This window comes from Solanum pennellii, chromosome 1 (genome assembly GCF_001406875.1).
Source record: "Solanum pennellii chromosome 1, SPENNV200".
Classification (NCBI taxonomy): domain Eukaryota; kingdom Viridiplantae; phylum Streptophyta; class Magnoliopsida; order Solanales; family Solanaceae; genus Solanum; species Solanum pennellii.
In genome coordinates, this window is record NC_028637.1 from 86,649,129 (window position 1) to 86,676,963 (window position 27,835).

The 27,835-nt window shown below is 34.1% G+C and overlaps 3 protein-coding genes across 5 annotated transcripts; all 3 read left to right on the top strand.

Annotated features, from left to right (window-relative positions):
- The first annotated feature begins 60 nt into the window (after positions 1-60).
- LOC107007962 (acyl carrier protein 1, chloroplastic-like) lies at positions 61-2,244 on the top strand. The gene is made up of 4 exons (XM_015206823.2): positions 61-290; positions 1,022-1,117; positions 1,339-1,461; positions 1,870-2,244. Exons 1-4 carry the CDS (start codon positions 225-227, stop codon positions 1,993-1,995), a joined length of 411 nt encoding a protein of 136 aa, XP_015062309.1. The 5' UTR covers positions 61-224; the 3' UTR covers positions 1,996-2,244.
- Positions 2,245-5,588: 3,344 nt separating this feature from the next.
- On the top strand, positions 5,589-10,432 carry LOC107007989 (superoxide dismutase [Cu-Zn] 2). 2 transcript variants are annotated; one of them, XM_015206861.2, is made up of 8 exons: positions 5,589-5,739; positions 6,768-6,856; positions 6,940-7,041; positions 7,128-7,223; positions 7,551-7,582; positions 7,664-7,739; positions 9,760-9,813; positions 10,147-10,432. In XM_015206861.2, the coding sequence occupies exons 2-8, from the start codon at positions 6,781-6,783 to the stop codon at positions 10,167-10,169; spliced, it is 459 nt and encodes a 152-aa protein (XP_015062347.1). In that variant the 5' UTR covers positions 5,589-5,739; positions 6,768-6,780; the 3' UTR covers positions 10,170-10,432. The 2 variants fall into 2 exon arrangements, with proteins under 2 accessions (XP_015062347.1, XP_015062349.1); XM_015206863.2 differs by having other exon boundaries at positions 5,593-5,739; positions 6,745-6,856.
- Positions 10,433-13,077: 2,645 nt separating this feature from the next.
- On the top strand, positions 13,078-27,572 carry LOC107006037 (bifunctional 3-dehydroquinate dehydratase/shikimate dehydrogenase, chloroplastic). Of its 2 annotated transcripts, none has more exons than XM_015204682.2 (11): positions 13,078-13,237; positions 13,502-13,740; positions 15,710-15,815; positions 16,279-16,506; positions 21,526-21,872; positions 22,213-22,276; positions 22,412-22,517; positions 22,599-22,736; positions 22,874-23,022; positions 26,820-26,982; positions 27,071-27,572. In XM_015204682.2, exons 1-11 carry the CDS (start codon positions 13,229-13,231, stop codon positions 27,109-27,111), a joined length of 1,590 nt encoding a protein of 529 aa, XP_015060168.1. In that variant the 5' UTR covers positions 13,078-13,228; the 3' UTR covers positions 27,112-27,572. The 2 variants fall into 2 exon arrangements, with proteins under 2 accessions (XP_015060168.1, XP_015060176.1); XM_015204690.2 differs by having other exon boundaries at positions 16,279-16,497; positions 27,071-27,546.
- Positions 27,573-27,835: the final 263 nt, after the last annotated feature.

Genomic DNA, 27,835 nt, shown 5'->3' on the forward strand with positions numbered 1-27,835 from the left:
ATAGTAATAAAATTTAAAATAATATTTTGTGAAGTTAAACCAAATACTCCAAAATTTCGATACTACCAAAGCAGAGCAGCAAGGATCTTCTGAAAACCCAACATGAAAAACGCTCTATAAAAGCAAACCACTCTTCTATACCCTTTTGTATCATTTTTTACTCATTTGCTCTCTTCGTCTTCTCCGCCACTTCCTCTCAGATCCATTTTCTTTAGATCCCATCAATGGCTTCTGTTACTGGATCTTCCTTCGCCATCTCTTCCCTTTCCTCCTCCTTCAACCCCAACAAGGTCTGTATTTTTCGTTTTTTCACTCTTAAATCTACTGTTTTGGTGGTTTATCTCGTGTTTTGTGTTTGAAATCTTAATTTTTGTGATTTTGTTGATCTGTTTTAGTTTACTATGGTATAGATCATATGCGTGTTGATGTGTTCTGTTAATTTTGAGGTGCTGGTGTTTAAATCTTTGTGTGTGAAGAAGATTCGTTTCTTTCTAGTTTCTTAATGATCAGTTTTAAAATGTTTCGGATCTTGTTGTCCAGCTTGAGCTGTTGTGTGTTTTTTCAGCGATTTAATGAATTTTTTTCATGATTGATTTAGCTGTTTTTAGCAGTGATGTGATGTGTGTTTTTAACGATTTAATGAGGATTTGTTTGAAATATTGGATTTTGCAGGTTTTATGTATGATTGTGAAAGTCTGACCTTGTAGTTTTGCTTGTGATAGATCTATTTATGATTTCATGTTATAGTTCTGAAGATTCGTGAAGTGGGAAAACTTTCATTTGCCGTGATTTTGTGAACTTTTTTTCTTTGATGTATCTATTAGTTATATGTATGGTTGATAAAAATTGCTGAAGCAAAGGTATCTGTGAACCACAAAAGGAAAAGGAAATGTCTATTGGCTTAATTAGAGAGTGCTTTCTCATAATTTAGCTTAATCAATCCTGTATCGATGTGTTTTACTTTTCCTCTGTATTAGATGTGTTATATCTTTATTGAGCTTGTTCCTTTTGAATTGTGCAGGCATGTTTGAAGACATCCTCCCTTTCTATCAAGGGAATAAGCTTCCCTTCCCTCAGAGTGAAGCCAGCTACTCGTCGCTTCAGCATTAGCTGTGCGGTATGTTTCTGCTTCCTTTTATCAGAGCTAGAATCCAAACTGTTCAAATTTTCCTTTTTTGTGAGGGAGATTAGCATTTCTATTTATAGAACAAGTAATGCATGTTTAGTTGGGCTGGTTTAGTGCTATTTTTGCTTAATTGTTGTAAGATATCAGTGATTCTTCAGTGAATAGTCTTAATCCTATGCTATTTATTAACAATATAAATTGTATATGTGCAGGCTAAACCAGAGACAGTTGACAAAGTGTGTGAAATTGTGAAGAAACAACTGGCTCTTCCCAGTGATTCTGCAGTCAATGGAGAGTCAAAATTTATAGCACTTGGTGCTGATTCTCTCGACACGGTATGCTGAATTTAGAACAAACTTTTACAGTGCTATGTCCTGGATGTTTTGTTGGTTAAAATGGTCCTTGAAACGATTATGAGTGTCTCGATGTGGGGGTTCACCTAACATAATTTGAATTCTAATGATAAGGTGGTATTGCAGGAATGTAAATATAAATTAGGATGCTTTCTTTTAGAAACTGTGACTAGCTATTGCCGTATGTAAATCATTTCAGAAATGATCAACCTGAACATCTTAAAATATGACGAAATGCCTCCTCTAACCATAGTATGCAAGAGACACCAAGCTTTGTTCTTATTTTCTGCATCTAATACATCCTAAGCTATATTAACGTAGCTTTAACTGCTTGGATTGTGTGAGATTTGCTCTAATTGATTTAGTTATTGATATTGTCATTCCGTGCAGGTTGAGATTGTCATGGGACTTGAGGAAGCATTTGGAATCACTGTGGAAGAAGAGAATGCACAGACTATTGCAACAGTTCAAGATGCTGCTGACTTGATTGAGGATCTCGTCGCCAAGAAATGTTAAGAGAAGAGAAAGTTGAGTTGTAGTAGCTTGGTAGGAGGGAAGGAGGTGTCATTTTGGTTATAAGTTTGCTTTTTATCTATTTAGTCATCAGTTAATGGTTTATATCGAGTTTTCTATTGCAGTCTTGTTCCAATGAGCTTTGTCTTAGATAATAGGATTTCTTTCATCTGAGAGGAACTCTCATTCATGCTTGTTTGTTTCATTTTCTGTAAGACTGATCATATTTAAGGACATCCTTTGGTAAGTATCTATGTTTGCTTGCTCTGTTCTGGTTTAAAAGAAATGGGTAATTTCCATGAGAGTAGTGATGATTAGTATTTTAACGAAAGAAACAGAAAAAGGAAGAAAGTGTTGTACAAAAATGGTGAATGGAATGTAATGTAGGTCCAAGAATTATGACAGTTGTTCAAACAACCCTACAAGGTGTTAACAAAGATCCCCTCCCCATCGAAGATTAAGGTACATAGTTATAGGGAAAACTAGTTTGGATTCAAATTCACTATATCAAATAATATCTGCACTTGAGAATATCAATCAATAAATATGAATTCTCGTGTCCTAATCGTGTGCACCATCTTTTCAAAAGTTGCACTTGATAAAGGTTTGGTGACTAAACTTTTTAATTGAACAAATCTGTTGCACGTTGATATCATTATTTTGGAGTTCATGAAGAAAAGTTTTGATTGAATATGTTTTGTATAATGTTCTTTCATGGATCCTCTTTTTAATTGGGCTATTGCATGTTGCAGCAGCATCACCATTCTTTTGATAAAGTTGCATCATTATCATACAATATGGTTGGGTTCACACAAGTACATTTCCGACTTGCTTTATAAAGTGATTTATAGTGATTCATCTTTGTATGATTTGATTGCCATCTACAATAATAACTGAATAACATATAACTGTAATCTTTCGTGGGAATAAACATGTATATAGGAATCTATAGCAGTCATAATGGGCTTCGCCCGCAAGGTCGATCCAAGCCAACCTTTGAAATAAGTGGGCTTAGGCTTAATATTTTTGGCCCATTTACGAACGAGGTTATTTAGCCAGCCCCAGAAGCTAGCCCGCGAGCTATTAATTTTTAAAATATTTATATATATATTTTTAATAGTGTTTTATTTGTAAAGATTTTATGAATAAATATTTTGAAAAATAAAAATCAAGTATTTTGTAATGTTATCTTGCATGGTGAATTGTAGATGAAGATGAACTTCTTAAGGAAATAATATCACATGTTGATTTAAATATGATCGATGGTGGAAGTAGAAGCGGAGTTGTAAAACATTAATTAACGAGTCATGTAATATTTAGAAATTTAGATTTATTAAGTATTTAGGCTGCCTTATGTTGCTGGAAATCTTTTAAATCAGCTAGTTTTTTGTGAGAGAAACGATGGAATGATCAACATTTATCCGCTAAATCTTTTGTTAACTATTATGTATTTTTGTAAGTATTCACCAAAGTGTGTGATTCATAAATGTATTTTTATAAGTATTCACCGAAGTATGTGATTTATAAATGAATTCTTGTATGAATTGATGTCGTGTTCATAGAAGTCAACATTCGATACTTTTTCTAAGAGAGTAATATTGTTTATTTTTTGATTGAAGGGTCAATTCGTCCCAACCCATGGCCTGCTTAGGGCTGGGTTGGACTGCTATGTTATTAACCCTTTAATTAAAAGGATCAGCCTGTCCTAACCCATTTAACTCTCTAGCCCGTTAGGGTTGAATTAGATTGAATTGGACCAGTCCATTTTGACACCTCTAGATGGGATGAATGCTCTATATATCCAAAAAACTTGATAATATTCATTAGGATAAATATTCATATCATGACTAGCAATTGATTTTCTTTTAATATCTCAATATAAGAGAAATTGAATCTCCATATATATCAATTGAATAAAAATATGGTACTTCAACATCAAAATATTTTAAAATATTTTTCCTTTCATCAATATTCAAGTCAAATTTGTAAAGCGATATGACAGAATCTAATTTTCATAATAACAAAGATAAACAAGTCATTTTTATATTTCACGTATAAAATTTAATGAAGGCGATTTTAATAAGTCAACATTGCTTGATTTAATTCAATTGAAAATTATAGACAAATTTTTAGAATTTGTGTATTCTTCAAGCATTTTGAATCCTTGAAAGACTTTTTTGTATAATTAGTTTTCAAGTATGTTTGTACTAAACAAACAATTTGTTGTTTTAGAAATTAGACTCAAATACTTTATTATATAATTTTTCATATTTTTTTAGATATGTTTATTTGAAGTTGATCCTAATATTAATTTATATAAAAAATTAATTGATTGGTAAAATTTCAAGTTCACTTATGCCAGAGACATTTTTGACCTTAATTAACATCCAAACACACTTTTCACACTTATGACTTGACTTTTATACCCAAGTTCAATTCGATTATCATGTCCAAATCCAATTTCATACATTAACAATTCAAATCATAATTTAAAAACACGATGTGTTATGAACTGCACCAAATATCTTAACCCATTTTAGTAGAAAAATTAAATAAAATATAAAGATGAACGAATATATCAAGCTTATGCATCAAAAATAAATACTATCTCCATTCATATTAATTGTCATAGTTTTTATTTTTAGAGTCAAACTATAAAAGTTTTGATTAACATTTTACGATATACCTTTTTCATCGTATTGATTGCAAAAGAAATTTGGAATTTATAGTAATTTTCGTATAGTTTTTAAATATCTAATTTTTTATTTAAAATATCAAATTTATGTAATTTAATTTAATTTAATTTTAAAATTTAATCAGATTAACTTTTAGAAAATATAACATAACATGTAAAAGTGAACGAAGAAAGTATTTGAATTTTAAAACTTGCCACCAAAAAACTCACCAAACTAAATAAGCACCAATATTAAATAAAATAGTCAAAGATAACATATCAAAGGAATATTTATATTGTAGAGGTAGAGTCTAAGTATAATTTAAGCCCCATAACTGTAGTCTCTACGTATAATGATAAGTTGTAGCTACCGTTTAAATTATCTTGTTTATATTATTTGTGAATAAGTTTTTACTAATTATTTTATGATTAGAGAAATCGGCAGTCGCTATTTTTTGGATGTGCACAAGGTAAAATCTTATTCTAATGCAATAGCTTGCAAATCACACAAGAGATAATTTGCACTAGGCAAGCCAGCACAACGAGCTCGACTTAAAAGGAAAACCCTTTACTTTCGTTGACAGGGAATTTTCAATTTTAAATAATTATATAAATTAAATCGTCAAATTCTACCATATAAATTTCAAATTGTACAAACTCAAAATTTCAGTCCACATAATTATTATTGAATATTCATCGTAAGTAATAATTAACTAAAATTATAATCATGATTAATAATTAATTAATTAATATATATATATATATATTTGCCTGACGATGTAATTTTGAAGTTTTAAAATAAAAATTTGGAGAGTTATTTGTTGTTGGACTTAATAGTCTTACATTCTAGATAGTTCCTAACACGTGATTTGAACGTAGACCAAAGGCACGTAGAGGTCGTTGGCAAAATGAATACGGCGCTAATCACACACTAGCCAGCCAGCCACCCCTCAAATAGGTCAGTAGTCAGTCCATTTTTTCTCCAATATAAGCAAAACACTCTTTACAATTATCGAACTTATCATTATCAGCACTCATATTGGACTTGTCTCTCTCTCTAAGGGTGACCTGAGGTAATTCAATTTTTTTCTGCATCTGTTTTCGATAGTGATTTTTGATTATTCATTTGATTCGCTTTCTCTTGATGCAACTGATCTCTCTTTTATGATGAATGAATGTTGGATTCAACTTCTGATTTTGCAGATCTAGACTTTTTTTTAGGACTTTCTCTTTTGAATCTGTCGCTGTCTGCCTTTTGAGTTTATTTCTATGCTGATTCTGGTGGAGGCCTATTGTTGAGTAGATATTAATTTTATTAGGGAGATAGAGAAAGAGAAGCTTAGGATTATCATCTTCACCTTGATAAGAGGCGGATCTAAGATTTAGTTGCAATTTTGTATGGATTTTTAACTGTACATGTTTATGTCGTTACTCTCATTCCGCCTTTATGGATGTGTGGTTCGATCTAACTAGAGTTTGAGTTTAGAATTATTTGCCTTATCGATTTGGACTAATGCATAGCCATAAATTGTATCACCTGCAAAATGTGTGTGTAAGCAAATCCTGCTGCAAGTAGATGTTCACTGTCTTTCTTTGATGGTGCTTGGGTGAGAACATGAGGATTTTGCGATTGTTCGGGTTGAAGATAACATTGTTTAGTGTTTTAAGACGAAATTTGTGCTTTCTTTGTTTTGTTTTATTTTGAAAAAAACAACACATTTGGGCTTGTTTGGAAAACTAGAGGATTGTTTTTTCGTAATTTCACAGCAAACATGACCAAGTGTTTTTGTATATGTCCTCTTTTAGATGTTCTTATATGGTTGAGATGAAGAAATGGAATACCTAAGGTTTTGGATGTCAATTTATGTGATCGACTTGTTTTCGAGATGAACTATATATTGCCTGGGTTGTGACTGAAAGACTTTCTTGCTTTATGTTTCTAACTGATTGGCCAAATGCGATTTTCTATAAATCCAAACTTGTATATGGAAATGTTGTCTATCATCTTATGAGATGAGCTGCATGTTAACTTATTAATGTGCTTCGTATATGCTCTTACGTGTGTAGCTTGATAACAGACTCTTGTATCATAATTTTCTAGATCACATTCAAAAATGGTGAAGGCAGTTGCCGTCCTTAACAGCAGTGAAGGTGTTAGTGGCACCATCCTCTTCACTCAAGATGGAGATGGTAATTTACTTTAATAATTGTAAAATGGTTTCTTTATGCATCTATCATGGTTGACCGGTCTCTAACTGATGTGATGCATACAGCTCCAACCACAGTTAATGGAAATATTTCTGGCCTAAAACCTGGACTTCATGGCTTCCATGTCCATGCCCTTGGTGATACCACAAATGGCTGCATGTCAACAGGTAATTTTATTTATCTATTTGAGACTCTGACAAATAATGATTTTTAGATGTTTTGAATTTTGAATTTTTTCTTGGTTAACTTGCAGGACCACATTACAATCCTGCTGGTAAGGAGCATGGTGCTCCTGAAGATGAGGTGCGTCATGCTGGTGATCTTGGTAACATCACAGTTGGAGAAGATGGTAAGGGTTCCTTGTTTAATAATTTAACTTAATCTGGTTGTAGTTATCCTTATTTATTTTCAAATCAAATGTCTGCAATTGAAGATTTTTATCATCATCTATGCCTAGTGTTTTTGGTTTGACATGATGTATAGTTCATTTGGAAAAATTAATCTGTTGTAGTAAAGGTTTACCCATGATTTTATTGTCCCGAAAACAACAATTATTTTGCATAGTGAAGCCAAAATTTATTTCAGAGAGGTCAATGCTGCTCTCTCCCTCTCTCTCCTCGCGTAATTTCAAATTAGTTAGCATCACTAACGGTGTAATCATTGCAAAAAATTTCAGGTACTGCATCTTTTACTATTACCGACAAGCAGGTAAATTCTTTGTTGAACTCTAAGCTTTAGACTTGCTCTAATATTTGTTCCTGAACTAATTGGCAACCTGATTTTTTGCAGATTCCTCTCACTGGTCCACAGTCCATCATTGGAAGAGCTGTTGTTGTTCATGCTGATCCTGATGATCTTGGAAAGGGTTAGTTTCCCTACTTCAGTGACTAAACTTTAATGAGCTGAGTACGACATGCTTTTATTATTACAACAGAATGTGAGAGATGAAAGAGGATAAGAAAGTAAGAAATAAAATACATATAACCTTAACACGCAACCTTTTATTTTAGTTTGAGACCTTCAACACTCGTCGTCCATAGTGCTTGACATATAAAAACCCCATTTCCCTTTAATGTGTTTTCTTCAAGAAGTATATCTGGGAGATTGGTGTATTATAATGGAAAGTATTATGGATAGGAGAAGGAAGAAGTCTAGGTGTGATTGTGTCATTTCTTATAGTTCAATTTTGAAGAAAATGATGGAAGCTCATTTAAATAAAACTAGGTAAAGTGAAAGAGAAAGGGGCTCTGAACCATGACCACACTAGCAAGGATCCACTAGGTTCATTTAAATAAGACTAGGCAAAGTGAAAGAGAGAGGGTTTCAATCTTAACCACGACCACACTAGTAAGGATCCACTAGGTTCATTTAAATAAGAGCAGGCAAAGTGAAAGAGAAAGGGGTTCAGTCCTAACCATGACCACCCTAGCAAGGATCCACTTCTATCATTTTCACATCTCCCCAGCACCAATAAGATTTCATTTTTCTTCTTCAAAGAATTTGCCATTCTCTGTATATTGAGCTGAAAATTAATGCCTGGTAATTGCTGACTCAAAAATCAAGCGGGAAGAGGTGTGTGCATTCCTGAGTGATGTTAAATCTCCTTGAAGAATCAGGATGTAATCTTTCATATACATGCTCCCAAGGAATGAATAGGTGCTATCTTTTTTTTATGGCCATGCAATTCCTGCGGGCTGGTGGTGCAATTGGTGGATAATGGCCTGCCCCTCTACCATTCTCCACTTATATACTAGTATTTTGTCTGTGTATAGTTCGAGCGTATGACGTGCACCTAATCAACACTTCACATGTTGCGCTCTTTCCACTAAACATAGTTCTGGGGGCAAGGACGGGTTCCTGTTATACAGGTTTCGTATTTGAATTTAGATGTGGGTGTTGGAGGCTTGGAGCTAACGTGGGTCAGTTTGTAAAATACTAGCTGACAAACAGTCTGCAAGTTATTTTTGGACAATTTGTTCTAGAAATTCTTTCACTCCATGATGCTTGGTTACCTATTACCATTTAATTTATGCTTCTCCTATCACTTCCCTTGTCTGTATTTGTTAAAAGTCTAGTCACTTAAATGCAGTCTAATAGAAAAAAACCTTTTTTTAAATGTTTCTGTAAGGGGAGGGAGAGAGAGAAATGGACTAACATTTGCAGATGTTGGATATTAATTTGATTTTAGCCTGAAGCTGAGACTTGTGATTGATTGATTGTAAGAAAGGTGGACTGAAATCTAATAAGAAGAATGCATTACAAGATAAGCTATTGATTTCTATTTTTGCTTAGAGTTAAGTCATTGTGAGCCCTTTGCTTTATCCATCTAAAATTACTTCAAGATCCTTCAGGATTAAGGCTGGATAAGAGCCTGTTTGGATTGACTTATTTCAAGTGTTTTTAAGCCAAAATAACTTTTAATCAATTTTGGAGTGTTTGGGTATATAGCTCTTAGTTTTAAACAGGCTCTAAGACCCATAGGTTTTAACATATCCTTTAGTGTGTGTGATTGGAATGGTTGAACTGCAAGAAATATGTTCCTCATTGTGCAAACTGTGAGGTCTCAAATGCAAATGTTCGAGGATGACCAAGTATCAACTTGTTTCAGAAAATTGAAAGTAGGGAAGCGGACTATAGTTGCAAGTAATCAAGTGGGCGTACAATGATACATGAGATTAGGATTATGCACAAAAGAGTTATGCTCTATTTAGCTACGAGGTTTAGTATTCTATTTGCATCCAAACAAATTTGGTGTCTGGTGTAGGAGCATTGAAAATCCTTTCATCATGGAATAAAAATAGGACGGTTAAAATATAATTCTTTAACCATATTTGTAACCCACTTTCACTTAATCTGACTTAAAATTTGTTTTCCTGCTGTTTTAGGAGGACATGAGCTCAGTAAAAGCACAGGAAATGCTGGCGGAAGGATTGCTTGTGGTAAGTACTAATTGTCTTGCATCTGGGACTAGATTTATTGATTTATGTGTCTCATTTAGTCATTTAACTATGTGTCGTAATTACATTGATCAATTGCTGATAGGTTAGTTCAATCTCTATGATTTTTCTTTCAAATGATTCTTCTGGGCTACTTATTTAGAGTAAGAAACATGCGAGATTCTTTTGCTTTCTAATCTAAGTTGTCCATTTGTCAATGTGCTTTCAAACGACAAGTTGAATCATTTGCTTTTTGAGAATTATATAGGCAAGCTTGGTTTTGTTCTTAATTATGTTTGTAGTAGTAATAACATGTGGTATTGTCACTCTTGTCAGGTATTATTGGCCTCCAGGGTTAATTGCTCCGGTGAGGTGAAGATTCAGCAACTAGCGGTGGTGTCTGTCTTAGAATAAAGTTATACTGGAGCTGCTGAGCCTTGTTTTTTTATGTATTTATCATTTGACGCCTTTTGAATTGGGGTTGAACCATTCATAATACATGACTGTAGTGCTTCTTTTCAGTGGATGTTGTACTAGTTTTTGCCGATCATTAACCATAAAAAAACTTGGGCTGTTAGCTTTGCTGGTTTCTTAAATTTGAGTGGATGGTTTGAAAACTAGACAAAATTTAGATGACTTTGCAGATCAGAACCTGTAGTTTTTGTTCATAAAATTGTATTTCAACTGACTTCTCAGATGGCATTGAAATGATCCAAGGCTTACATAAACATTGTGTGTGGAATGATGTTTTGTGAGGTTTACGTCTGAAGATGTCGGTGCAGCAACATCTAGAATAATTATGGAATAACAAACAATAACATCCGTCAATCTTGTTGTTTTACATCCCTCATTACTTCAATAACAAAAGAAGTGATAGAGACGCTAGTGAAACTGTGACATATAGATCAGTTCCTTTTTGTATGTATAATTCTTTAAAAGACAAATAAAATCCTTTCTTTTTAAGCCAAAGAAAATATCATTTACTTCAAAACGTCATTAAAGAAGCTCGAAGCTAAAGTTATAAAAATCAACTTATAGCAAACTTACTTCATTTCAAGTGAATAATATCTCAAACGAACTAGAAAGTTTGAATATGAAATTTGGATAAAACTTGAGCTAGTTATGGATTTAATTATAGTTCTAATTCGTTGAAGTTTGAAGTTACAATCGAAATGTATTAAAATTGTACTTGTATGATATTTGTATGCTCAGTTGTATAAAACTTATGATTGTATGCTTAGTTGTATAAAACTTATGTTTGAAGTTTTATTTGTTGTTGGAGTTGTACAAATTAGTATGAATATCGTATAAAAGTAGTATATAATAATATTAAATTTGTTGAAACCTAACCTGCATTTTATAGAATATTTATACACTTTACACATATAGCAATACCGTCTATATATTGATTTTATATACAAAATTATGAACAAAAATTTCAAGCATTGAGCATATACACACATTTCATACCATTTTCGTAGAGAAAAAATTGAAGTGAGAATTTCACATATATTTTGCAAAAGAATTACTGATATGTTTTGTCTTATTATTAGGTATATATAGACACATCATTCTCCCAAATTTGAAGGAAAAATTACACATTTTGATAAATAATTATTGATTTTAGCGATATTTTTTATATTTATTATCATTTGTAGCAATATATAACAATATTATGATAAATCTGTAATATGTATTAAAAGTGAATCATGTATGCAATATATATGAATTATAACTGTTTTAAAATATATTATGCTTGTATAGTAAGAAATTGACACATTGCATTATAATGGTATTAAAATATGTGATACATATATTATTTATCAATAAAACTTGTATTATATATGTTTTATAAATTGTTCTCTGTAATATGTGTTAAAACTATATTATAAATATATTAAAAATACTTAAGTGAAAAAGAAAATATCATTGTCGTAAAGAATAATATTTTTTTAGTATTATTATATTTATTTAAGTTTCCAAATTTTAATGGGTATATGAAGTTGACCCATAAATCCTCTAGTTGCCAATAATAATGGTCATTCATCATTTTTTGTCTTAAATTGAGCCCATTCTCAATCAATTTGGGTCGATGGTCCAACCAAAGACAATTTAATTTGGGCCCATCCTCGATCTTAGTAAATTCTCCACCTAAATCGGGCCCATTCTCAATCTACTAAATTCTCACACTAAAAATATTCAATGCTATCGTGTATTTTTATTTGTCTATTTTTACGCTGTATTTAATTATAATATATATATATATATTATTGGTGTATAAATTTAGATCTTGAAAAGTCATATTGGAAAAAAGTAACTAATGCAGAAAATCAAATAGAAAAATAATATAATTATTTTTTCTTTAATATTTTAAATGTGACAAGTGAGAGTCAAATTTTAATTTTGAAATATAAGTATAAAAGAATAAACGAAGGGAGTATTTTTATTTATTGACACACTCCTTATATTTTTAAAAATTAAATTACCCTCAATAAATTTGTACTATATTTCTAAATATGATTATGTTTACAAAAACAAATAAGATCTTCTTAATTATATAAAACATTACGTATTTTTCTTTTTTAAAATGAAAAGGTAAAAAACATCAAATAATAAGAATCAAGGTTAGTAGTAATAAACATTAAAGGGACATTTTTGCGGTCTATCTAGGTGGGCAAAAACAAACTACTTCTAAAAATATTCCATATTTATTTATGAAATATTATTTTATAAAATATTCGATAGGTACATACATTAGATTATAGTTGGGGTAATAATTTAATGACATTTGTATATCATTTTTTTAAAAAACACAATTATTTTTATGCAATGTAAATAAGTTTGCAAGGTATATAATTTCTTAGGTGACAAATTTTAAAAATGAAATAGACGGAGAAATTTTTTAATTCACCTTGATGATTAATTTCATAAGTATTCTGTATATACGGATAAAGAGACATCTTTCAAATAGCATATACAATAATATAAACACCAAAAAGAATATTCCACGAAACTAAAACTGTATTCAAGTGGCAACCTATTGTACTTATTAAAAACATTTAAATAGTAGTAATTATTATTCAATTTTCTACTTTATTTTTCTGATAAATATTTGAAGGAGGATATTCATGATCATGGAAAAAGCATAAAAATAAAATATAATATAATTTATCCCTCACCAACCCCCTATAGAGTTACCCTATCCTACTTCTCAATTTTCTATGATATAAATATAAATCTAAATAAAAACCACACATATACTCTTTATCTTTTTCTTCTTCTTGTTATACATAAATAAAATAATAAAATATAAATACTTGTATATATCTATATCTTTGTCACTTGGAATTTTTCAAGCTGGCTGCTGAGGCTACATTTCTGTTGTTTACCCATCTGTGTGCTCTAAAGTTGGTTGCCAATGGAGTTGGTGAGTCATTTAATACTTTAACTATTTTTCAAATAATGCAAAAAAAAATAATAAAAAATGATTAACAATTTGAAATTGAGTTGGGTTTTCTCTTCTCCACTCACCAAACTTTGTTAACACTTCTACCAACCCACATTGGGTTTTTCTTTTTCTACTCTTATAAAACTAAAAAAGAACACTTCTTTTTTCTGGGTTTTGATTCTTGAATTGTGGGTGTTTGAGATTTTTTGTTGTTTTTGTTGTTGTGGGTTGTGGGGTTGTTAGGTTGTAGATTCTGGAGTGAAGAAGATGGAGGGTGAAGCAATGAGGAAGAATCAAACTCTAATTTGTGCACCAATTATGGCTGATTCAGTGGATCGAATGTTGATTCTTATGCAAAAGGCTAAAATTAGTGGGGCTGATCTTGTGGAGGTTCGAGTGGATAGCTTGAAAAGCTTTAATCCTCGCTCAGATATTGATACCCTGATCAAACAATGCCCTTTGCCTACTCTCTTCACTTACAGGTTTCAATTCCTAATTTCTGCTTCCATGTTTGTGTTCTGTGAAACTGACATATCTGAATTGAGTTGTTAAAGTTTGTCCTTTTTTGTTATAGCTAGAAGAATTGGAAAACAGAGTTATATAAAAAGTATCCGAGACTACATAATTTATGTCCTCAAGTAATGTAATCCCCTCATTGTCCCCAAGGTTATGAATTATTTTCACTCAAGATAAAATCGATATAGCTATTATTGGTGTAGCGGTTCCTCAAACGCCAATAACTTCGTCGAGCTCAAAGTCAGTAGCAAATCACACAAAGACTAGAGTTATGTTTGTAAGAAAATATGTAGAAGAAATTCAGAAAATTCGATGCAGAAAATTGAGAGAAATCAATAACCTCCTGCCACCGAGACTTCTTCATTCTCATCAACAAGGTATCACGCGTGATACCTAAAAAAAAGAATAAAGAGAACTACTGATTGGGAATTATAATAAACCTTGATGCAAACTAGGATGACTGTTGCTAGCCTGCATTAAAAAATATCGTTTCACTTGTATATTTGGGGTAAAAACATGTTCCTCTCTAACTAGAAAGTTGCAAAGATTTTTTTTGGTTGCTTAATGCCACAGCACAAATGTTAACTTGGTATTATCTCGGTGCAAAATTGATTAAATGATCTTTTTGACTTGTTCCCAAAACAAAAAAGGTGGTGATGAACCTGTATTATTGATCAAGATATCAACTATTCCCCATCGATCAACCACCTGCTGGTGTGATACTTGTGAGGTGCAGTTCAGCTGGCAACAGTGTGATAAGATCCTTTCTTAACTAATACTACTAACAAAAGAGAGAGCTTACAGTTTTCATCATGGATCCCACATCTTCTTCTTTCAAAACATTGCCTCCAAAAACCACTATTTATATTCAACAAAGGGTAGTATGAACAGTTGCTACTATGTCTTATCAGAAAAGTCACAATCCATTCAATGTGAAAGGGCACCATTCAAATTGCATCCTTTCTCTTGGTGTCTTTTCGGGAAAAAACTTCATTTCTGATTCACACCTTTTAAAACCCAACAACATTAAGGATGATGATTAAGATTTATCCCTTATTCCTTGTTTTGCTTCGAAATCCAAAAAATAGGAGAATAAGCCTTAGTTGGTACAACAACAACATACTTAGTGTTATCTCATAAGTGGGACATATCATGATAATACAAATATAAGGAGCACTGCAACATAGCTTAGACCTTCCTAAGGGCAATTACTTTTTCCGTGGTTGGTCCCTTTTCACTTTCTACTGATACAATGCATGTTCGCCAATCTGCAGCTATGTTTTGGGCGTGGGGCAGGGGATAATGTTAATACGGTACTATAAAGGCATAGGGTATGGTTACTTGCTAATTTATCTAATTTGTCCAGGAATTCAGAAAGGCATTGCATTTTTCAATGGCACTAGGTTCTTTTGTATATAATTATGTTCTGATCGTTTTGTATATAAATTTTGACCGGTTAACTTTCTCAGCACTGGCTTTTTCAGGACACCAGTTACATGAACTCGAAAAGATATTTTCTATTTTCATCTGGCTTATTATAACCTTAACAAGCCATCTTCTTTATTTACATTGATACTCTTGTTTGTCAAGAACCTGTGCTTCATTTTTGTGATGCATGTTTTCTTATGGGAATTTTGTGAACCACACTTTAGCAATACAGGCAGGATAAGTATGTCCTGAATTACGGTGTGATGTCTATTGTAAATTTTTGACATAATAAAACAAGGACTCTTCTATATCTTCATACAAGACATCTGAGTTCAACCTTATGATATAATTTATTGCAGTGTCTGTTAACTTGTGATAACAGATATTAGTTCTCTTACAATATACATGTAAATATAGCTCGACTTTCTGATTTTGTAGTTCCTCTCTTACTTCTCGACATTGGAAAGTGCATTATAAATAATTTCCGAACTTTACCTACTTTGCTAGGCCCACTTGGGAAGGTGGTCAGTATGCTGGTGATGAAAAGAGTCGATTGGATGCACTTCGATTAGCGATGGAGTTGGGAGCTGATTACGTTGATGTTGAGCTAAAGGTAAATTTCACGCTAAAATGGCCCTTCCCACCTTATCCGCTAAAAAAGAAAAGAAAAGAATGATGAGCTTTCCCTGAGTGACTGCTGCTAAGTGTCCTCAATGGAATTGATCAAGTATATGCATAAAAAGGAGAATACAAGGCCAATCAATCTAATTGCTTGATGTACAGATCTCCAAAAACTTGAGTAGTTTTGTATTGTGACTTTGAGCATGATTTTTGAGATGTATGGCCTGAGATGCTACTTGCATGAAGGAATATTACAGTCACAGACTGATTTTGCCAACTAAGAAACCCTTCCTGTTGGAATATTTGATATTTAAAGCTTTGCTAACTTTAAGATCAACGTTTCTCATACTTTGAGTCTTCATTTGTTCTTCCTTTTTGCTTTGACGGATGCTTCATCAATTATCAATAATCATTGCTTTTCTTATGCTGTTTGTTTCGTTTTTCTCCTCCTTTAGGCTATTGGCGAGTTTAACAATGCCCTACATGGAAATAAATCTGCAAAATGCAAACTTATTGTTTCTTCTCACAACTATGAAAGCACACCGTCAGCTGAGGATCTTGGCAATCTAGTAGCAAGAATACAGGCATCTGGAGCTGACATTGTGAAATTTGCTACAACTGCACAGGATATCACTGATGTTGCACGTGTTTTCCAAATTACTGTACATTCTCAAGTAAGAGGCGTAAGTAGTATAGTCAAGTTGTATAAGCATAACTTGTGTTAAAATATGCATGGTGATCCATCATGGTTTTTCCTCAGCTGGATTTGGTGCATAATAATAGTAGCTGCTTGACTGGAATTTAGAAGCTGGCTGCTTTTTGCTTTTTGTATTAACTATTAAGCCATACATGCCAATAAGTTAGGTATAGCAGCACAAACCTATGACTGAGAATAACTTATTAAAAAAAAAGTAATCGAGAATAACTTCCAAATTAACTCTCTCTCTCCCGGTGAAAATGGTGGGGGTTTGTTAAGTTGTCTTAATTTATCTGATGATTTTTTCCATTGCAAGAAAAATTTGAAGGTAGATAGTAGAATTTATGCCTTGGAGACATTTTATCGAATGAATGGCATCCTGATATCACTTGTCAATTAAGGGGCCTTTTAGTACATCAAGCGATTAGGATCGTGTTATATACTGTGGGGTTGTTGGATTCTAGTGAAGGCTGGTGGAATGAAAGCTGGTGGATTCTTATATGTGTTAACAATTATGTTTTAGTTCAAACTAATTTTCACTGAAATGATTTAGCAAGTAGTGATAAGGTGATGATTGGCTAAAAGAATTATATGTTCTCTTAAATACAGAAGTTTTCAACGAATTATATGTTCAAAAGTAATTTTCACTGACATGTTTTCAGAGATAGCTCTTCCCTTTATGAAACCACTTTGTTTTTTTGGAGATGATCTTTGGCAGTAAGTTGGCCAGTCTAGAGTTAAGGATTTTAGAAATAATCTTGGATGATACATTGCACAGGCTAATGAGTCTGAGATCAGAAATTTTTTGAGGGTGATCTATTTTAGGGATCATAATAATACAAGTGCGGGTATAGAACATGGTAGGAGCGGATCCCCGGAAGAAAACCTTGACAGCATTGTGGACTTCAGTAGAGTTGATATCCCAACAGTTTTGGTAAAACATTCCACTAATACCATCAGGCCCAGGTGAACTGTCAGGATCAATAAATAGCATGCTTTCAGTCACTTCTTGCACGGTAGGAACAAAACTCAACTTGTTATTTTCTTTTACAGTTCAGGGCACTGAAATCAGTAGTATCAGAAACTTGAGCAAAAAGGTTCTTATAATAGTAGACCGCTCCTTCAGCAATATTAGTGGTCTCCTTCTAACCAGTTGCCATGATCATCCTGGATTCTTCTGATATTCAATTTCCTTCTGTTATCTTTGATGGTGGCATGGAAGTAAGCTGTGTTTGCATCATCCTCATTCATCCATCTGAAATCTTGCTTTTTTTTTTCTGAGCATATAATCCTGAATTTTTAGGTATCTAATGAACTCAGCTTTACATTTAGATAGTTCATATCTATTCACAGGAGTGTTATTAGCAATGCAGTTGTCTTCCATATCCTAATCAATGATTCCAATCTCTTAGGCTCCTTATAAATATCACCAGAGGTTTGCTTAGACCAGATACTGAGAACTTTAGTGGTGTTCTTGATTTTTTGGCGGAGGATGTAAAGAGGGTTCCATATACTTGTTCATCCCAATCCCCAACTGTTTTGGACTGTTTGATGAAAGTCGGGGTGATCTGTCCAAAAGTTAAGGAATTTGAAATATTTAATGTCTTGGATGTCTTTATGGAGGATTTTCACTAGAAGAGGGGCATGGTCCGAACAAGAGCTGGATAAGTGTGTGACAGTGGTGCTGTTGTACTCGTCAAACCAGTTAGAATTGTAGACTAGCCTGTCAAGTCTTTTCCAAATAGTATGGTTTGGGGGGGGGGGGTCCCTGTTACACCGTGTGACTACGGTTACTGTGGATCTGGTATCCTGTAGGCCACATCCGTTAAGGCATTTGATGAAGTCCAACCGTTCTTCAAGTCTGTGAGGTATGCGACCAAGTTTTTCTCCTTTGTCAGTAAAAACATTGAAGTCTTCAAATGCACCCCAAGGTTCATTTATGGGAAGGGACACTGTTCTCAAATCTGCCCACAGTTCTTTCCTTAACTCAACATCACATTTGGCATGGACTATAGTGAGCTTGGATGATGAACTGTTGATGGGATCCACTTTATGAGAATATTTTGTTCTTTATCTTGCAATATGGTAACTATAACATCACCTGTCCATAGTAGCCAAATTTTGTTGGAGCAATTGTTAAAAACATGGTCCACCCCAAGTTTTTTTTTGATAATTCTCAATTTTTCCACTGTCCACCACAGGTTCTTGAAGGCAAATGAGAGGAAATTGGTGTTGGAGTTTGAGTGTTTGGAGTCTCTCCAGGGATCCTTTTGATCCAATTCCTCTAATATTCCAAGATAAAAAATTAATCATTGGAAACTGTAGGGGTAAGGTTGCTTTATTTATCCTTGATAGGATTGGTTGCATTGTCATTAAAGAGGCGTGTTTCTCCGGTATTGTGGCTTTTTCTTGGGGATAGATCATGGTTGTAAGAGATGTTCTGTTTCAATTGGATGTCATGGTTTTGATGTCCTCCAATAGTGTTGTTACCTGATTTTTTGCCTCTGGTAACCTCATCATCAGAGTGAGATATTTCATAGTTCTCATTCTGACATTCCATAATCTTTCCTGGTACAACACCGTCTCCATCCACCATCTCTATGTCTTGTTGTAACTCTTCTGTGTCGTTTATCCCAAGCTTAGTAGTATCAAGCGGGTCTGGTTCATGGGATAGGGCTCTTCCGCTTGATTTGCCTTCCTGTCTTATATCTCCCAGGAGATTCACAATATTACCTCTAATCTGTTCATTGGTCTCTATGACCTTTTCTTGTTGATTCAGGTTGATAGCAGGTCGTGTTGGTAGAGTATTTCCAATATTTCCATGTTTCTGATTTGCTTCTCCATACAACTCTATATTTTTGGGGATGAAGACTTTACTCATGAATCTCTGCTTGCTTTTTTATTGGAGCCTCTTTGGTGTGCTTTTTCCCTGTGGTTGCATTAGTCCCCATTTCTGCGTTGTGCTTGAGATCACTCCTCACTTTTCTGACCCGGAGGTTATGCTGATGTTTCACTCTTTATCTTGTTCTTTTCATGTCTTGTTGTTATGTTCCTTGTCCCATCTTGTACTTTTAGCTCTGGGTGGGGGTGGTTGCTCCATGATATGTTCATCTGTAATGTCATTTGGTTCAACATTCATATGCAAAATTTCATTATCTGCTAGTTGACTGAACATGTTGGATTCTTGTTGTGTCCTAATTTCAGCGCCCTAACGTTTTCTTCCTTGCCTTTTAGGTTCCTTTGATTTTGTTGTTCTTGTCCAGTAGAATTGGCTTCGCCCTTTTCTTTTTTCTACTTGGTGCCAATCTTCCTCCATAGAATTATTCATCTCAATGGAGTTGTTTTGGATTTTGCTCGTGACATGGTTTACCTCTTTATGTGTTGAAATTTGCTGGTTGTTAATGGAAGCTTTATTATTGGCCTGCTCCTTGTCATCCTGTTTTCCTTTGGTAGCTTGTTTTGAGCTTGTGATGAAAGTATTGATATCTTGCTTCTGTACTTTCTGTTTCCCGAGTTCTTTGTTGATCTTTTGGTGTTTCCAAGTGTACAAATCTGCATTTCTCCTTGGTGTGTCCTTGACTCATGCACTGTAGACAAAAGTGGGGAATGGTCTCGTAATCAGTCTTTTGGATGAAGGATTCTAGCTGACTGTCTGAATTCCTTTCTTCACTAGAATTTCTTTGATCTAAGGTTTAGTGAGATCAAGTTCGACTCTCAATTTGGCCGTGGTTGGTCTAGTCTTTGATTGCGTAGCTCTTCCATCACTATTGGGGTGCCGATTGGGCTAACTATTTGGCACAATGCTGCCCATTCGTAGTAGTGCCATGTGAGGTCCGACAAGTTGATCCAAACTGGGCAAGAGTTGATTCAAGATTGGGTTTGAATCTTGTGGACCATCTTTGGATTTTCATTCTATGTCCTTCACTCAGTTGAATGGAGTTGTAAGTGACCATGGTGTTATTAGGCAGATCCTGCTATATTAGTTATACAGAAAGAACAGAGAGAAGAAGAGTCAGAGTTATTGATAAGAAGATATTCTGATATTATGAACTGTTGATCATAGAGTTCTGCCTACATGTGCGTATATACACAAATAGTTCTAGTAAATTCTAGACTAATGACCGGTTAATTAACTAACCAACTAAATCTCGTAACTAACTTCTTGAACAGACTAACTGCTGTACTAACAGTTATTTAACTAACTGATGACTAACTTCTCTCAACATATGGTGTTATAATCCTCGTCGTCCACATCAATAAACACATGTTTGCTATCTTTTGCTCCAATTTTCACATGCCCTTTGGTTGGAACAATTTTGGCAAAATTTTCCCTAATTTTGTCAATCTGGGGCCTGCTTTTATCAACTTTGCCTATGATAGTCCGTCTGCAGGTATCAGCAAGAATGTCGTGTTCCTCTTTTGTGAACACTACTATTGGTTTGCCGTTGATAATTTCACGTCTTCTTGGGTTGAGTTTGATACTTACTTCGTTTATGGTTTGAACCCTCTGTTAGCGCCTCTGCATATGAGGAGAGATCAGTGGATTTGGTTCCCTGTTCGGTGATGGGGTTTTTATCGATGGTGGTTCTCGCTGTTAAAGGGGGGAAGTTGGTAGTATCTGGTGGGTCTGGGTGTATGCCGGGTGGAGCGCAGGGGAGAGATATGGAGAGACTCATCTGGTCTCTGGTTGAAACTAGCCGTTACCAGTGTGAAAGTTATGTTTGTAATCTGAAAGTAGAAGAGAGGGAGGAGAAAGAAGAGAGAAAAGTCTACATAAGAAAAGTTTGACCTTGCTGCAACTATAATATTATTCATGTGCATACATGGTTATTTGTTATTAGGATTTGTAATGCTTATTGTATGCTTATAATTTTCTTCCATCTCCCTTGAGTCTCTGGCTTTCTTTTTCTTTATTTTGAGTTACCTGTGTGAATATGAGTTTGCTTGCATTCTGAGGTGCTTTTCATGATAAACATTAATTCATTTCCTGTACTTTGTTAAATAGGTTCCAATAATAGCCATGGTCATGGGAGAGAAGGGTTTGATGTCTCGGATACTTTGTCCAAAATTTGGTGGATACCTCACGTTTGGTACTCTTGAAGTGGGAAAAGTTTCAGCTCCTGGGCAACCAACAGTCGAAGATCTTCTGAATTTATACAATTTCAGACAGTTGGGACCAGATACCAAAATATTTGGCATTATTGGGAAGCCAGTTAGCCATAGCAAATCACCATTATTATATAATGAATCTTTCAGATCAGTTGGGTTTAATGGTGTTTTCATGCATTTGCTGGTAGATGATATTGCAAATTTTTTCCGGACTTATTCATCATTAGATTTTGCTGGATTCAGGTTTGCTCTCAAAGCAGAAACTGTTATTTTATCAGATATCTCATCAGGGTAGTCATGCCAAATTTCAGTGGCATCCTCCTCCTCCCTCTTTCTCACAGCTTAAAAGAGTCATCTACTTATACATGTGCATACTGCATGCTCACAGGGTTGAATTTACTGGGGTTCTCTTTTATGTTTTTCTTTCTGATTTTCTTTTTCTTGATTGAGATCATCCCTGTCGTCTTTTTCCTAATTTTATGTGTCTTCCATGCTTAGTAAATATAAATCATATGCATGGTATGTTCTATAAGTTCAATTATATGCATGTTAAGAATTAATTATGCAACTCTATGTTGTGCAGCTGTACAATTCCTCACAAAGAAGCCGCTCTTGACTGCTGTGCTGAAATTGATCCTACTGCTAAGGTATTAGCTATATCATGATCTTATAATACTTTCAGCTGTGTCTGTTTGCTTTGTGTTACAGGGATCAGTATTACAAATTGTTTGAATGATTTATCTTATCACATGCAATTTCTTGGTTTCTTGACTATCCCGCAGGCAATAGGGGCTGTCAATTGTATTATAAGGCGACCTGATGGGAAGTTATTTGGTTGTAATACAGACTATATCGGTGCTATTTCCGCCATTGAAGAAGGATTGCAAGGTCAAAGAATCATTTCCTAGTTGCAAACACCGTTTTCTGATGTAGAGCTTAATATTTGAGCTTCATTATTTCTTTTTACAGGTTCACAACCTAGTATATCTGGGTCACCTTTGGCTGGTAAATTGTTTGTGGTCATTGGTGCTGGTGGCGCTGGAAAGGCGATTGCTTATGGCGCAAAGGAAAAGGGGGCTAGGGTGGTGATTGCTAATCGTACCTATGGTTGGTCAACACTCCATTTTTGAAATTCTGTCTAGCTCATGACCATGAAGTTCTTCACACCATGCCTAGTACTTCTACTCTAGTATTAATTGTCAACTATGTTACTTCATACTGATGTTCTGTTTGATTTCTTGAAGAACGAGCGCGAGAACTTGCTATTGTAGTTGGAGCTGAGGCCTTATCTCTTGACGAGCTTAGCAATTTCCATCCAGAAAATGATATGATTCTTGCAAATACCACCTCCATAGGCATGCAACCAAAGGTTGATGATACACCAATCTCTAAGGTTTGCCTCTTTGTACTCATCTAAGATAAAAAGAACTTGTTATTGAGTCCATATCTTATTAGTTGAACAGCTGCAAGTAATGTTGTGTTGAAATGTGACTCTGGTTGTAAAGAGGGTTAATTGTTGTGTTGAAATGTGAACTTTGTCTTAGAAGAAAATAGTTTTTGATTTAAGTGAAACATGAATTTAGTTAGTTCAGTATTTAGGATATTAGTTTATGTAAGAATACATGTATGGCTGAATACATATATTTGAGAAAAAGAGGGATGAATAGAACTAAACGATGATAGATGTACTAAACTAGGTATATGCTAGGATAGTCCAAGAAAATACCTAGATATAATAGTCATTTTTGATAAGGTTAGAATCATTGGTTGAAGCAAGTAGAGTCAAGTAAAGAACAATCATTTCCTTCACTTGTATTCAAGAAAGAATTTGAGTGATTGAGAGTGCTCCTCTTCCTGAATTTCTAACATTTTGTCTCAGAGCTACCTGTCTTGTAGAACCGGTGGAAAATTCAAAATTTTCAAACTTTCTAGTCGTCCTTAGAACAAAATGGAAAGCAAGACTAGTTATTATAACTATGAGAATGCCAGTAGGTGGAACTATCAAAATTTTATTAAGTTAAAAAGGTTTTGAAAGAATTTTATTAGGGAATGAACCCAACAAGGGTGTCAACCCTAACGAAGCAGTTGCTCATGAAGTTGTTTCACAAAAATGAATCTTGAATAGAGAGGTAGCAGATGATGTTGCTGCAGAAAGATGAACAAGAAAATCCACTCTCATCTCACAAGGAATTGATGAAGAGATGTGCGAGATTTTTTTTTTTGCAAAACCTGAAAAATGAAGATGAGTGACAACTCCGAAGAAAGTGACTCAGATGAAGATGAAAATGGTTATAATTGCAAACATGAAGAAAGCATGTTGTTGAATCTAACAACAGTAGCTTTGATGAAAATTTAAAGAAGTGATTCCTGAAGAAGTAGACGCTTCTAAAATACTATCTATTGTTGTAGAACCTAAACAAGTTCTTACAATAAATGATAAATTGAAAAATGATGAAGAAAAACTCCTCATGCTACTGGAAAATCTCCAAAAAAGAGAGCAACGATGAAGAGGGATGTTCTGATGAAACTGATGATGTGCCTTTTAAAGCACAATCAGTAAAAATCACAATCTCAATCTTAAGAAGGAAATGTTTTCTGAGAAAATGAGGATTTGGGAAGATGAAAACATGAGGGTCTCTGAATAAGGTAGATGAAAACCATCCAAACTCTCAAGAAGAATGCTTATATGCTATCTTGAAAGAGGTGAGGAAGAAATATTTGAGGAATTGAAGAATATTTTGTGAATTACCTCAATTAGCTTTATACCCAGAATGTGTATGTATTTTTTTTTTTTTGACGACAAGGGGCCTGCAGCCGCTACCCTTTTGGGTGCGCACAGGGTAAAACCCCGCTCCTATGCAATAGCTCGCAAACCACATAGGAGAGGTAACCCGCACCAGGCAAGCGTGGTGCGACGAGCTCGACCCAGAAGGCAAACCCCTTGCTTTCGCTGGCAAGGGGTTTCGAACTTGAGACCTCCAACATGGAAGTCCCAAGCTCAAACCACTGGGCCACCCCGAAGGGTATGTGTGTGTAATTCTTTTAGATATATATTAAAATCAATCGTCTTTATGTTAAAAAACCAGTTCTTTTAGGCCTTTCATAACCTTAGAAACCCGCCTAGTCAACAAATGAAGTCTCTAATTCCATTCATTTTCAAGATATCTTCCGGATAAGATACTTATAGTTCCATGAGTGGTTTAAATAGTTTAAATGAAGTTCTGAAATGTGAAAAGAACTTTGGTGATTTGTTCCTTTTCAAGAAAAACGAAATAAAACATATATGATGTATGAGACCGATTCTATCAGAAATGGAACTTCTGGTTAGAAACCAGTAAAAGATCGTTGTCTGCTGCTTTCAATCTGAGCTATATCCACTGTTAAGTGCTAATGCTGCTGACACTGTTAAAATAGGATGTGGTTGGAGGGTTTGATATAAGATCTGGGTTGATATTCGACATTTCAAGAGCTGCTGCCACATGAAATCATTTTGTATATTTATTTTCTATAAGGCAAGACAAAATGCACTATTTTCAGATTTTTGACATTTCTGTGAAGTAGAAAGAACTAACTTTAATGCTGAGGAATGGGGATGCACTATTTTCAGCTAAATAGCTATAAAATGGATAGAACATATAATAGAGCAGATAATCTGTGGCTAAAACATAAATCTATATGTTGTGCTAGTGAGTTGCAGCCAATAACATAAAACTAAAGTTTGAATATCAGTGTAAAGATTACATAAAATGTGTTTTTTAAAAGTTGCCAACATATAACTAATGATTGATTTTCTTTATTCAAAGTGAGAACTGAGTAAAGGGACGAGTGCATGATTCTTACTTTATAATCCATCTTAAGGTGGCTGTTTTACAGTTTTGTTGCCTTGGCTATCTCAGGACCGTGAAGATTTTGCAAAGTGTGTCTCTCTATTTAGGTTTTGCTTATTTGGACTTAATATATATGACCTTGTCTAGTTGATGCCTGATATGGAATAAGAATAAAATAGTGTCTGTACTTGTTTTAGGATACATTTGTGATTGGCTCGTTAAACAAATATTTCGAGTGCTAGTGATGTAGCAAGGAATAGAAATAGACATAGAAAATAATAGTGCTAAGGATTAGTAGTTGAGTAAGTTCAGCTATTATAATTTTAAACGACGTACCATAAACTTTCTAGACAAACAAAGAACTTGTTACGTACTACACCACAAGTATGACGCCATCACTACCATGTTTAGCAAGATCAAAAGATTCAACTATACCAAGAATGTTCAAGCAACTTCAGTCCATATTAAGAGTCTAAGGTTCATTACTATCTCTAAATAGCTGCAAGAAAACCAAAGCTAGTACAGTAGCAAAAGAAAGCAATAGCGTAACTTACATCTCAATGATAACCCCAAAGACAATCTCCTAAACAGAATCCATTGACTAAATCATAGACCAAAACTCAATCAATCACCAGTATCTCCCCAATCCCCATGATTAAGCAACAGAAAGACTGCTCGAGGATTATGGTCGAACAACGTTACTAGATGAGGACCGGGCATTCCCAAACCCTTATCTAACTTCTCACACAAACACAACCTGTTAATCGAACATTATTCACACAAAGCTCCTTACATCCTCCATTTGTGGAATGCATGTAACTCTGGAAATGATCTATCTACCTACCTACTAGCCACTCAGGTTTTGGATATTACCCCAATTTTATGATTTTGAAAAGTGAAACAGATCAAATGAGAAACTATTATTGGTAATATATATTTAAACACGAGCAAGATATATTTCTAGTAATTTGAACTTACTATTAACAGCTATGAGGAGGATGAATGTTATACAAACGTGTAGCATATTATCTGTACACTCTTGAATGTTCCGATACCAATTAGCTTTCCATGAGTTTTTTCTTCAGTTTTGTTCTGTTAACTCAATTGCTTTCAGCAATGAACTTCAAAATTTGCCTTCTCAGTGTAAATGATAATTTTCTGAGCTATCCTTTCTATATCTGGGGTCTGCTTTGTCTCTATGAGTTGATAGGTCTAATGTCCATTCACACAATTTCCTGAAACCCGTTATTCAAATTGATGTCTATTTTTTGCTTATTTCCCTTGATGCTATTTGTAATGAACAAAACATTGTTTTAAATTTGTGTGACTATATTGAACTTCTCTGACCACTTCTTAATTACAGGAAGCTTTGAAGCACTACTCACTTGTTTTCGATGCTGTTTATACACCCAAAATCACTAGACTCCTGCGAGAAGCTCAGGAGAGTGGAGCAAAAATTGTGACAGGAGTTGAAATGTTTATCGGGCAGGCATATGAACAATATGAAAGATTTACAGGATTGCCAGGTACGTTTTAGATAAGTCCGTTCCTCGATTGTGTGTTCATGGCATACCTGACACTGATTATTCTTTTCTTCTTGTCTTGAAACTCCAGCTCCTAAGGAACTTTTCAAGAATATAATGTCTACATACTGAGAGGATCCCTTTCACTTTTCAATCCGGGCTGCTAATTATTATTACTCCTAAATCTGACATGATTGTGTTAGAGTTTGCTCTATCTACCACTGTTTGTGCTTCAGAGGAAGTAATTTTGTCCACGTAAATCGTACTTTTTGCGGAAACAGAGGATGTTCAGACATACCAGTTAATCTATGGCAGGAAAATCCACCATCTTTCTGGCTATGTTAGAACTCTTGATTCTTTGACAAGTATTGTATTTTGGGAGGAAATTCATTAAACAGAGATGTATACATTGCTTCATCATTGTAAAATCATACTTAGAAATTCCTCTTGATTATCATCATTATTATTAAATGTTGTCACATTATTGTATCATACTAAGACAAATTTTGAATTGAGTTCAATGACTTTTGAGTTGTAAGCATGATGCACTGCCAGTTTGTGTTTTAATAAATCCAGGTTCCACTTTACTAGTCCATTTGTCGTGCTTTTGATGGGAGTTTAAAAATGAGTTACTTACCAATATGCATGGGCAACAAAATAGTATATAATCGTGTGTAGATGATGTATACCTATGTATTAAAACTGTATATACATCTATATACATTGTTTATACAATATTTATACATTGTAGACAAAAATATTTCAATTCCAATCAACTCAAATCTCCTATAAATAGTTCCAAAATTTAGATATGACTTCCTCTCAATGTTCAAGTCTTTTGATATATTATTCACTC